This window comes from Sphaeramia orbicularis, unplaced genomic scaffold, assembly GCF_902148855.1.
Source record: "Sphaeramia orbicularis unplaced genomic scaffold, fSphaOr1.1, whole genome shotgun sequence".
In the NCBI taxonomy this organism is placed as follows: domain Eukaryota; kingdom Metazoa; phylum Chordata; class Actinopteri; order Kurtiformes; family Apogonidae; genus Sphaeramia; species Sphaeramia orbicularis.
The window spans coordinates 250,174-263,673 of NW_021941452.1; the positions used below are offsets into that span (position 1 = coordinate 250,174).

The following is a 13,500-nucleotide window of genomic DNA, read 5'->3' on the forward strand; positions in this document are numbered from 1 at the left end:
TAAGGGTCTTTGCAGGGTTCTGCACATTTAAGGGTCTTTCCAGGGTTCCCCACATTAAAGGGTCTTTGCAGGGTTCCCCACATTAAAGGGTCTTTGCAGGGTTCCCCACATTAAAGGTGCAGTCTGTGTGAATTCTGTTCTAGTTCTAAAACGTGTCTGACTGTCACAGACATGAATGAGTCCTGTTCATTTCAGTCCTGATCTCACTCAGTCGTGTTCCAGACAGAAGATTCACATTTAAAGCTCAGTGTCAGCCCCTAAATGATGTTTATGATGTCACTGTGTGTTTTGGTCTGAGGCTCCGCCCATCACCTGTCTGCCAATCACAGAGTCAGTCCCTTTGTTCGTCCAGGTTGTCAGTTCCTCTGAGCTGCAGCTGAACATTTATGAGCACAAACATCTGACCTGAAGAAACCCAGAAGGACTAAAGGGATTATGAACAAATAGGACAAAGAGACAAAGAGACAAACAGAACAAGGAGATGAGTTAGAAACAGACGACCGAAAGAGGAGAACAAGTAGAAGAGCGACGCCCACTCTGCCGTAGACTGACCACCGAAAGAACCACTGAGAGCCGGGACCGCCGTCTGCACCTGGTCCCAGACCGGCGGTGTCTGCACCTGGTCCCAGACCGGCGGTCTCTGCACCTGGTCCCAGACCGGCGGTCTCTGCACCTGGTCCCAGACCGGCGGTGTCTTCTCCCAGGGCTGGGCTTCAGTCTCTTCTCCTGGCCCTGGTGAACAGACTGCCGTGTAATCTGAAAGGGGGGGGGGGTACTTAATGGAAGTCAAAGTTAAACTTCGGTTCATTTCCTTCCTGTCTCTGCTGAATGTGTGTGAAGTGTCATCAGTGTTCAGGACGTTTGTCTGTTCTGTATCAGACTGATGCAGAACCCGTCTGCTGAGGACAGTTTTGTATGAAGGTTCTGCTGTGGTGGACAGGGTCAGTGCAAACACTAGTAGTAGACGCTCATGCTGGATCTGTCAACCCCTAGTCTGGTGGTGGGGGGGTGGGGGGGGCGGGGGGGGGCGGGGGATACCACACTGTACTGTATTTGAATGTGACTGCAGGACCAGTTTAGGACACAGTCCCACATACGGCACCTTTAAGTGTCTTTACAAGGTTCATTTTGACCCCTCCCCATCCACTAACCACTGTACACAGGACTTGTTTTCCTGGTACATTATGCCCCCCCCACACACACACACACACACACACACACACACACACACACACCAGACCACTTCCTGTAATTACAGGAAGTTGATCTGTTCATGGTTCAGGTGGTGGATGGGGGGGGGTGCATTAGCAAATATTATGGCTGCCAGGGGTTCTATGGAACCCCCAGACCCCCGAGCCAGGGTAAAATCCAGGTACTTGGTCTGAGGTTCATGAGTTTGGTGGGAGGGGGTGGGGTGGGGGGGCTGAACTAAGTCTTCTGACATGGTTTAGGGTCAAAAACATCTAAAATCTCCTATAAAAGGCCCAATAAAAATAAATAAAACCAACTGGATAAAGGACACCCACAGGGAAGAGCAAATACAATCTAAAGAGAAAACAATAAATAATAAAATCATACCCTTACCTTACCTTACCTTACCTTACCTTACTTTACCTTACCTTACCTTACCTTACCTTACCTTACCTTACTTTACCTTACTTTACCTTACCTTACCTTACTTTACCTTACCTTACCTTACCTTACTTTACCTTACCTTACCTTACCTTACTTTACCTTACTTTACCTTACCTTACTTTACCTTACCTTACCTTACTTTACCTTACCTTACCTTACCTTACTTTACCTTACCTTACCTTACCTTACCTTACTTTACCTTACCTTACCTTACCTTACCTTACCTTACCTTACCTTACTTTACCTTACCTTACCTTACCTTACTTTACTTTACCTTACCTTACTTTACCTTACCTTACCTTACCTTACTTTACCTTACCTTACCTTACCTTACTTTACCTTACTTTACCTTACCTTACCTTACCTTACCTTACCTTACTTTACCTTACCTTACCTTACCTTACTTTACCTTACTTTACCTTACCTTACCTTACCTTACCTTACTTTACCTTACCTTACCTTACCTTACCTTACTTTACCTTACCTTACCTTACCTTACCTTACCTTACCTTACCTTACTTTACCTTACCTTACCTTACCTTACTTTACCTTACCTTACCTTACCTTACCTTACTTTACCTTACCTTACCTTACTTTACCTTACCTTACCTTACCTTACCTTACCTTACTTTACCTTACCTTACCTTACCTTACTTTACCTTACCTTACCTTACCTTACCTTACCTTACCTTACCTTACCTTACTTTACCTTACCTTACCTTACCTTACCTTACCTTACTTTACCTTACCTTACCTTACCTTACCTTACCTTACCTTACCTTACTTTACCTTACCCCACTGGTATATATTCTACGTGCTTGTGTGTACTGTTCCTCAGTGTTCTCTGTGCTTACAGGTAAAACTGGGGGCTTGGGTTTCTCATAGGTAAGAACCATTGTGGGCTCAGACCCCCCCCCCCCCCCCCCAAAAAAAAAAAAATACGAAAAAAAAAACAAACAAACCACAAAACCAAAAGACAAAGTGCTCTAAATAAAATCACACACATGTAAAATCCCAAATGGACCCCCCCCCCCCCCCTCCAAGTATGCCTAAGCACTATAGGTGTAAGGAGGCTGTAGTGTGCACTTCAAAGCAATATGGACGATGATAAAACCATAAAAATGGAGAAAAGGGGGGGGGGGGTGTCTTAGTGTTATCCCCCTTTAAGACCACAGACCTAAAGAGACTGAACAGGATGACCCACATATCCTTATATACACATATACACACACACACACAGGTGATGCTTATGTGCTGCTGTAAACGTAGCGTCAGTTTGTATAAATAGAACTGAACACTCTGTCCAACTGTCCTCTGTCCCAGGACATGACACCCAGGACATGACACCCACACCCACACCCACACCCACACCCACACCCACCCAGGCTGATAGCTGCCATAGCATGTGTGCATGTGGGACATGTTACTAAGAAAAGACACAGGATGGACTTACATTCAGATCCACTGCACTGAACACACGATAGACAGAACAGGTTCTAGGTCAGAGCGGTAGAACATGTGGGTCAGATCCAGCGGTGACATGAGGACACATGTTCTGTCCAATAGAGTCTGTGTTTAAACTCTACTACTGAGCTCCAGGTTTAACAGAGGGTCTGCACATACACCCCCCCCCAGGCCACGCCCCTCTCAGCCAGACTGAGTGTCTTAAACCAACCTGTTCAACATGACAGAGTACAGCAGTAAACACAGCCACAGCAAAGGACCATGGGAAATCTGAAATTAAATGAAGGACAGTTGGACTGGACATGGATCTGTACCAGCTACCAAAGAACAAGTGGTCCAGAACTAGGACCAGAACCAGCTGATCCAAAGGGTCAAAAACTAGGACCAGAACCAGCTGACCCAAAGGCTCCAAAACTAGGGCCCAGAACCAGCTGATCCAAAGGCTCCAAAATTAGGACCAGAACCAGCTGATCCAGTGGGTCCAAAACTAGGGCCCAGAACCAGCTGATCCAAAGGCTCCAAAACTAGGACCAGAACCAGCTGATCCAGTGGGTCCAAAACTAGGGACCAGAACCAGCTGATCCAAAGGCTCCAAAACTAGGACCAGAACCAGCTGATCCAGTGGGTCCAAAACTAGGGACCAGAACCAGCTGATCCAAAGGCTCCAAAACTAGGGACCAGAACCAGCTGATCCAAAGGCTCCAAAACTAGGGACCAGAACCAGGGCCCAGAACCAGCTGATCCAAAGGGTCCAAAACTAGGACCAGAACCAGCTGATCCAGTGGGTCCAAAACTAGGGCCCAGAACCAGCTGATCCAAAGGCTCCAAAACTAGGGACCAGAACCAGCTGATCCAGTGGGTCCAAAACTAGGGCCCAGAACCAGCTGATCCAAAGGCTCCAAAACTAGGGACCAGAACCAGCTGATCCAAAGGCTCCAAAACTAGGACCAGAACCAGCTGATCCAGTGGGTCCAAAACTAGGGACCAGAACCAGCTGATCCAAAGGCTCCAAAACTAGGGACCAGAACCAGCTGATCCAAAGGCTCCAAAACTAGGACCAGAACCAGCTGATCCAAAGGCTCCAAAACTAGGACCAGAACCAGCTGATCCAAAGGCTCCAAAACTAGGGACCAGAACCAGCTGATCCAAAGGGTCCAAAACTAGGGCCCAGAACAAGCTGATCCAAAGGCTCCAAAACTAGGACCAGAACCAGGGCCCAGAACCAGCTGATCCAAAGGGTCCAAAACTAGGGCCCAGAACAAGCTGATCCAAAGGCTCCAAAACTAGGACCAGAACCAGCTGATCCAGTGGGTCCAAAACTAGGGCCCAGAACAAGCTGATCCAAAGGCTCCAAAACTAGGGACCAGAACCAGCTGATCCAGTGGGTCCAAAACTAGGGCCCAGAACCAGCTGATCCAAAGGCTCCAAAACTAGGGACCAGAACCAGCTGATCCAAAGGCTCCAAAACTAGGACCAGAACCAGCTGATCCAGTGGGTCCAAAACTAGGGACCAGAACCAGCTGATCCAAAGGCTCCAAAACTAGGACCAGAACCAGCTGATCCAAAGGCTCCAAAACTAGGGACCAGAACCAGCTGATCCAAAGGCTCCAAAACTAGGACCAGAACCAGCTGATCCAAAGGGTCCAAAACTAGGACCAGAACCAGCTGATCCAGTGGGTCCAAAACTAGGGCCCAGAACAAGCTGATCCAAAGGCTCCAAAACTAGGGCCCAGAACCAGCTGATCCAGTGGGTCCAAAACTAGGACCAGAACCAGCTGATCCAAAGTGCATTTACAGTAGGTCTTTTTTCATCGTCCACCAAGGACAGAACTGTCTGAACCTCCTGGACCGACCACCATGTGGTTCTGTGGTTCTGTGGTTCTGTGGTCATGGATTCACCTGCTGACAGACTGACTGTAAACTCCAGAATCTGTTTTTTTTAATGGCATGTCGCACATTGATGATGCAATGACACACAGACAGCTCTGACCAATCAGAGTCTGCAGTCTTTACACATTTGTCACATTTTAGTTTCTCTTTACCCATTTTGGAACCTTGGCCGAACAAGTACTAAAAAACTAGTACCGAGTACCAGATTCCAGGTCCGTTTACACAATGGAAACACAAAAAGGCCGAGTTAAGTTGAGCCGGTACCATGGAGCGGAAACGCAGCGTAAAAGTAACTGCAATCTGGTACCTGGTACTGGTGGACCACGAAAAGATTCAGGTGAGTTTGATGGAACAACAGACAACGAACAAGTTAATCAGCAACTCTGAGGAGATGTCGCTATGACGACCAGGTACTGTAAAGTCAGTTGTATCTTGTAAGTGGAAGCGGTCTCAAGCATGCGTCCTGGGGCCCAAATGCGTCCCCCCAAAGGTTCCAGTCCGGCCACCGGGATGAATTTGTAAAGTGTCTAAATTCCACAGTCCAGGCTGTGGAACTCATGTTAGTGTGGGTTCCACATCCAGACCAATCTGATCTACAGTCCAATAATAACAGCAGAAGAACCCACACAGAAGAACCACTGCAGATTTACTACTGGGTTTGATGGAACAAATAATATGACATTATGTCTGTAAATAATGACAACTACAAATATTTGTCTTTGTTTTAGTGCAAAAAATCACATTAAATTCTGAAAATCTTTCCATTTCCAAACTCTCCTGTACCAATAAAATGTGACTAACCTGAACAAATGTGCCCAACCTGAAATGTCTGTATTAAATTCAGTCCAGTTTGAACTCTTTTCTTCTGTTCCTCAGTGTTTAGTGTCTTTGGAGATCTGATCCAGAATGCACATGGACTAATGAGAAGTGGAGGAAGAAGACTGAGAAAATTACACTGATTTTTCTAAAGAAATTTCCTTTTTTTTTCAGGTTATTCACATATTTTTTTATAAGTATTTTCATAATTTAATGGGGTTTTTTACACTAAAACAAAGACCAAAATTGTCAGTTGTCATTATTTATCAGTTCTTCTGTTCTTATTTGACTGGTTCGGTCCACTGCAGATCAAATCAGACTGAATGTGGAACCTGAAAGAACAGGAGTTTGAGAGCCCTGGTATACTGGAACTGGTCTGGAATAGAACCTGGTACCGGAGTCCTGTCGATCCCACCGGGGGGAACGGGTCATCATAGTCAGATTTGGACCTTTCCTACATTTGGGCCAAATCCATTTGTTCCATCTGTAAATGTGTCGTAAACATCTAGAACCGACTGAGCAGGAGCAGCTGCTGGTGTTTTTCTGTCCAGTCTTGAACTGTGTCAGATATTTACTGACTGAACACAGGACCAGGACAGGAACTTCCATGACCTCCAGGAATCTGGTGCGTCAGGTCTACCGAGAACCGGACGAATGAGGAAGTTTCTTTGGTTCTGGGAAACGGCTGGTGGAGGTGGTTCATCTGTTCACAGGTGGTTTTTCAAGTTCAAGAGTCTGTTTTGTCCCCCAGGGGCAGTTCTCTGTGCAGCTGAACTACATGAAAACAAGGACAAAGAAACACCACAAAACAATCAGCAATTCAACTGAACACCGTCGTTGGCCTCAGACACACCACGCCCAGGGGAACTTTAGCAGTGATTAGAAAGATGTCCAGTTTTGTCCTTCAAACAATGGTCCAAGCCTGGTGGAGAACCAGACGACCATGGACAGAAGGTCTGAAACCAACAGAGGGAAGAATATACACCACACAGTTCACTGTTCAGACAGACATGTGGCTGCAGTGGTTTAAAGGGGTCAAGTTTTTAAGGGGTTTTTAATATGTTGAGGTTCTTAAGGGGTTAAAGGGTTCCCGTTCACACTGCAGGTAACAGTTTCCCAAATCTGACTTTTTACTTGGTCATATCGGATGTTTTTCATGTGACTTCAGTCTGAACGGTCGTGTTGCGTTACATCTCACACTTTTACCTCATTAAAATGCGACAGACGTCACAGTTCTGAGTTGGAGGAGGCGGGACCAGACACATATTTACTTCCGTAAACAGAGTGTGATGGATGTGACGTCACTTCAGGATGTAGACTGTTCACACACGAGTCTGACAGCATCGCATTTACATTAGAATGAAAACAACCACCCAAAAAAAATCGCATTCCAACAAAAAATCTGAAATAGTCTTTTACAGTCTTATAGTCTCAGTCTTTTACAGTCTTGCAGTCTTATAGTCTCAGTCTTTTACAGTCTTATAGTCTTATAGTCTCAGTCTTTTACAGTCTTGCAGTCTTATAGTCTCAGTCTTTTACAGTCTTATAGTCTCAGTCTTTTACAGTCTTATAGTCTCAGTCTTTTACAGTCTTGCAGTCTTATAGTCTCAGTCTTTTACAGTCTTATAGTCTTATAGTCTCAGTCTTTTACAGTCTTGCAGTCTTATAGTCTCAGTCTTTTACAGTCTTATAGTCTCAGTCTTTTACAGTCTTATAGTCTCAGTCTTTTACAGTCTTGCAGTCTTATAGTCTCAGTCTTTTACAGTCTTATAGTCTCAGTCTTTTACAGTCTTATAGTCTCAGTCTTTTACAGTCTTATAGTCTCAGTCTTTTACAGTCTTATAGTCTCAGTCTTTTACAGTCTTATAGTCTCAGTCTCACAGTCTTCGGTGTCAGGATATAGTCAATGGTCTGAACTGAACTGGACAAAGGCCTTTAGATCAGCTGATCCTTTTACTTAGAATCTTTTATAAAAACAAAAACACCTGCTGTTCATATTAATGTTCCTAAATATCTGCTCATGAGTGTCCTATTGTTCTAAGGACTGGAACTGGAACTGAAATACAAACATTCATCTGATCTGACAGGTTATTCTTCAGCTGTTGGAAAAATGAGCCCTGCTGGGTTTGTGTTGGCTCCGCCCACTGGGAGGATCTGAGGTGGCCTTCCTCAAATACTCATGGGGTTGAGTTTGACGGGCGTCACACCTTCAACCAACAGCAATGAGCAGGTAAGTCAGTGTGTGTTGGACCGGACATGACTGGGTCCATGTTCTATGGACTCATGTAGGACTGAACTTCACTCAGTGAAGCTCATGGAAAAGAAGATTTAACTCTTTAAACCCTGAGGTGTCATGGCTGACACACCCTGTACATGTACAGTTTAAATGGATGGAACTGTGTCACTGTTTTTTCCACTTGAAAAAATTCCAACAGTTTGTGAAACCTGAGATGTTGCACTTTAAAGGTTTTATTGAGTCATTACGATCATTTCACTCACACCTGCACTAGAAGGAGGAGAAGAAGCCGTTTGAAGGGAATTAGAACATGTTCTAAACTGGAAGTTTTTGCTAGATTTGGAAAGATCTGGAAAAATGGGTAAACAGACTAAGCAATTTTCTAACCTTTTTAAAGTCAAAATAAAATTAAAAAAAAAAAAGTCCAGGAGGAACATTTTAGGCTAAGGGTTTAAAGGGTTAATCCAACTATTTAAAAAGAACATTTAATCTAACAGGTTTAGGAAGGGTGTGTGGGTGGGACACTGGAGGGTTCAGATTATTGACTCCATGTACTAAACAGAACTCCTTGTTGTTTCTACAGCTGTCTGCGATAAACCACACCATGTACACTATCGCTCTTTTTGGGAAAAAAGCCACACTGAAGGACTTCATCATCAAGAAACTCATAGAAAACCAGAACTTTATCCCACTGTGCAGTGAATGTGTCCTGGGCGAAGGTTCTGTGTTCAAGGTGGTCAGCGCTCCGGACTTCTTCGATGGTGACTGTTGGTACCCAGACCAGTACGTCATCGACTGCATGGCGCTCTGCCTTCCTGGACCTCATCTGCTCATACTAGTCATCGACTCCGACAACGCCCGTCAGGACCAGGTTATTCGCCAAATCAACGTACTCCGATCTGCCTTCGGAAACCACGTCACAGAACACCTGGTGGTCACGTTACCGGACATCGAGAGCTACTTGTCACTCAATCACCTGGAGAAACGCTTCAACGTTGTGATTGCCACTACTAACGAAAAACTGTCCGACGAATGCATCACGTGGTGTAAGAACCGAAAGCCCTTTCACTATGACTTCAGGAACTACAGTCAGGAGGTCGTGAAGAGGAGGCGGGAGGTTTTAGTCAAGACAAGGTAGAACCTGAAAGACCTGATGGAAATGTTTTAGTCCTACACGCTGCTTTACGAAGGGCTTCTGCTTCACACTGCAGGTCAGGTGTTCCTTTAAAGAACTCATTATGTAAGGATAATAAAAGCGAACACAGACCAACAGGCTGAGGTAAATGAGCACAGCAGTGTCGCTAATGCCGCGTTTCCATTACGTGGAACCGGCTCGGCTCGGATACCAGGTCTTATTCCTGGAGACCGTTTCCATTCCAGGATACTACCCACTTTACAGTACCTGGTCGTCATAGTGATGCAGTGCGTTACTTCCATATCGTCTGCTCACAGTTTCTGATAAACTCACTTGTTGCCTGTTGTCTGGTCAAACTTCTGCTGAATGTTTGCGTCTGAACCTCCTGGACAAACCATGGTGTAGTTTTACAGACTGTCATCATGTGGATTCACCTACTGACAGATTTACTGTCAACTACTGCATCTGTTTTTTGTAAAAGGGCGGGTCACAGAGACGACTCTGACCAATCAGTGGTCTGCAGTGTTTACGCATCACCTTTTAGTATCTGGTCCCCAGTCCTGGAACCTCGGTGGAGGTGATACCAAAAAACTAGTACGGGGTACCAGATTCCAGGTCCTTTGTCGTGATGGAAATGCAAAAAGACCGAGTCAAGTCGAGCCGATACCACGTAATGGAAACGCGGCATAATGGACTTGAATATGTTGATACATCAGGTCAGATGTTTCTGATGGACCCCAGACTCATGACATGGTCAGGTGGTCACTCACAAACATCTGCAGATGACCGCAATCCAAAACATCAACAGCATCAACACACCTTACCTGAAGTTCTACAGGTTACAGCGAACAAACGGAGCATTTTTAGTGTCAACAAGCATAAGGAGCCCCACTAGCATAGCCACAGTTATGCTAACGACCCATGATGCAGTAACGAAGACTGGACTCATGTTTTCTTACTACTTTGGGCTACACATCTCTGATAAAAGGTGAAGCTGAAATGAGCCAACTGTTGTCCCGGACGGTTTTCAGATGTGCATCTAAAATATCTAATTATTTTCATGTCAGTGTCTTCTAAAACAGTCCTTGAGTTTTGTCCAAAGTCTCTGTAACAATTTGTTTGGTTTGTTTATGTGCAGCATCATGCCTGGACTCTAAGTAGAACATAGTACCACAGTGTCCGATAGCGCTGAGGCTTTGTTTAGCTAACACGCAAACCACGTAGTTGAAGTTTCTAATGGACTGTAAATGTGGTGACTGTTTCAGAACCTGTGACGTCCCTCTGGGTGATGATCGGAAAAGTGGTAAGTGTTTGGTATCTGTAAATGTCCTGACATGGATCTGTTATGACTACAGCTATGTGGTAAAGGTCAGAAGGTTTGAGCTCCAGATTCAAGTTGAAAAATGAATTGAATGTTGCACAAAATGGCAACAATCAACTATCAAGTGATGAATTTCAAAATGTAGGCATACGATTTAGAGCCGATAAAGTCTTAGTCCATGAAGTGACAGAACGTATGTGGTCACATTTTACCAGGAGGTGAAGCCATGGCCCCGCCCACCCGACCACAGACAGAACCAGCTCCTGAACGCCCCATGGGTAAGTACGTCAACACAGAAAATATGTTAGTGGTATTAACAAGGACTCTTTGTGTCAGTTTGAGTCCATTTGTGTCCCTTTGAATCCTTTGGTGTCCCTTTGGTGTCCCTTTGTGTTCCTTTGCGTCCCTATGTGTTCTTTTGAGTCAGTTCGTGTCCCATTGAGTCCCTTTTTTTCCCGTTGTGTCCCTTTGAGTCACTTTGCATTCCTTTTTTTCCCTTTGAGTCCCTTTGTGTCCCTTTGTGTTCCTTTATGTTCCTTTGAGTCCCTTTGTGTCCCTTTGTGTTCCTTTATGTTCCTTTGTGTTCCTTTGTGTTCCTTTGAGTCCCTTTGTGTTCCTTTGTGTTCCTTTATGTTCCTTTATGTTCCTTTGTGTTCCTTTATGTTCCTTTGAGTCCCTTTGTGTTCCTTTGAGTCCCTTTGTGTTCCTTTGCTCATAAAACAGCAGATGCGTCTAAACGTTCCCAACGTTCCTTCACAGGTTTACAGTCTGTCCCTGAGGACATATCGGAGATGTTTCATTCCATGATCTAATCTAAACTCCGATCTATTTCCAGATCAGCGATCCGAGTCTGACAACACCTTCAGCATCATCGTACTGGGTCGAACCGGGACGGGGAAGAGCGCCTCCGCCAACACCATCCTCAACGCCGCGAACTCCGACACGGAGTTCACGCAACATTTCAAGTCCGAGTTCAGCTCTGTTCCTGTTACCACCAAATGTAGCGTCGTGGTGTTGAAGGAGTTTGGAACGTTGGTGAGAGTGGTCGACACTCCGGACTTTTTACACGAAGAACTGCGAGATGAACAGGAGCAGCTGAAGGAGTGCAGGAAGTACTGCGGTCCGATGGGGCGTTACGTGGTGTTGTTGGTCATCAAACCCAGTCGCTTCACCGAAGGAGACATAGGGATGTTAGAAATCCTGGAAACTAAACTGGGCTCCGGGATCAGGAAGAACACCATCCTCCTGCTGACGTTTGGAGAGCAGCTGGAAGAGGACCCCAAAAAATACATCAGCCGTAACGCCAACCTGAAGAAACTGTACGAACAGTGTGATAAGCGATTTCACGTGTTTCGCAACAAGTCGAGAAACACTCAACAGGTCGTAGAGCTCTTTAGGAAAATCCCAAACTATCAGAAAATATTCCCAAAGTTGGCCGAGAAAGGTCAGTGCATTATATGTTGATAGACCGAAGGTTCAGGTCCTACTCAGGACAGGACACATCCCAGGTGTGGGACAGGGTGGACCAAGGTTCCACCAAGGCAACCAAGGTTCTAATAGTTTTGGATTTTTCAGTCTAGTTTAGTTTTATTTGCTTTTGACTTTTTTTTCTCTAATTCAGTTCGTTTTAATTCGTTTTTAGAGCAGGTTTACTAGTTTTTATTAGTTTTCATTTTTTTCTAAATGCTTAGTTTTAGTTGTAGTTTAGTTGTAGTTCAGTTGTAGTTCAGTTGTAGTTCAGTGGTCTCTTTTCTCTTCTTCTCTGTGCTCCTATTCAAATCAATCCCAGACAGGACTCTGCTGCTTTAGTCTCCATGTTTCCAGGTAGAGTGGGGACCAGAAGACGACTGGAAACCACAAGTGAACACAAGTGACGGAGCAAAAAGTGTCGGATGGAGACAGCACAGAAAACTGAGAGAGACAAAGAAAATGATTTTTTTTCAATCCGACATTGACAAAGATGAAAACGAAGGGAATTTGATCCATAATTTCTATCCGTTTTAGTTAGTTTTGTAAACACACAATACAGTTTCAGTTAGTTATGGTTTTTCTTTTAATTATACTTTTTATTTATGTCAGCTAATGAAAATGTTTTTACAATTCTAGTTTTTGTTGTTTCGTTAGTTTTCGTTAATGATAATAACCTTGGACGCAACACAAGGACAACAAACAGGGACGACGGCGCACACACCTGGGATGAGGTCCTGGAAGAGGTCCGGACCAGACACCAGGGGGCGTAAACCCCCCTGGTGTCTGGTCCGTCCTCCTGAGCAGCCAATAAGGCAACAGGAATCAGCTGAAAGTAGTCAAGCAGGTAAACAAACAAACAACTACCCCTGAAACTAGTAAAGCAGGTAAACAAACAAACAACTACCCCTGAAACTAGTAAAGCAGGTAAACAAACAAACAACTACCCCTGAAACTAGTAAAGCAGGTAAACAAACAAACAACTACCCCTGAAACTAGTAAAGCAGGTAAACAAACAAACAACTACCCCTGAAACTAGTAAAGCAGGTAAACAAACAAACAACTACCCCTGAAACTAGTAAAGCAGGTAAACAAACAAACAACTACCCCTGTCAGATACATGAATGACCTACAGTGGTTCTGTTTGGAAGACGGTTTGAACCTTTACCTGGTTTCACACAAAATACGACTGTTTGTACTTAGAACAAACTGAACATAAAGGACTGAAAGAGACACCAGGAAGTACCAGATACACACCTGGTACCCCCTGGGACACCATAGGACCAAATACACTATGTACTTGTACTACAGTGTATAATAAGCAGCTCCTACTGCAGACTTTGACACCCCCAGTGACACCCCCCCCCCCCCCCCCCCATCACACCATGTACAACTGTACTGCAAATATGTGTATTATATGTATAATGTATACATGTATCTTACTTTATTTTATATGCTGTGAAAGCACTTTATATATACAGTAAATATGAGGAACATTCTGTAAATGTGAGGTTTTACTTCATTCCAATTATTATT

General features: G+C 44.5%; 1 protein-coding gene across 1 annotated transcript; it reads left to right on the forward strand.

The window, feature by feature from the left end:
* The first annotated feature begins 7,984 nt into the window (after window positions 1-7,984).
* On the forward strand, window positions 7,985-12,138 carry LOC115415800 (GTPase IMAP family member 8-like). The gene is made up of 5 exons (XM_030129435.1): window positions 7,985-8,035; window positions 8,625-9,175; window positions 10,442-10,479; window positions 10,713-10,775; window positions 11,333-12,138. The coding sequence occupies exons 1-5, from the start codon at window positions 7,985-7,987 to the stop codon at window positions 11,959-11,961; spliced, it is 1,332 nt and encodes a 443-aa protein (XP_029985295.1). The 3' UTR covers window positions 11,962-12,138.
* Window positions 12,139-13,500: the final 1,362 nt, after the last annotated feature.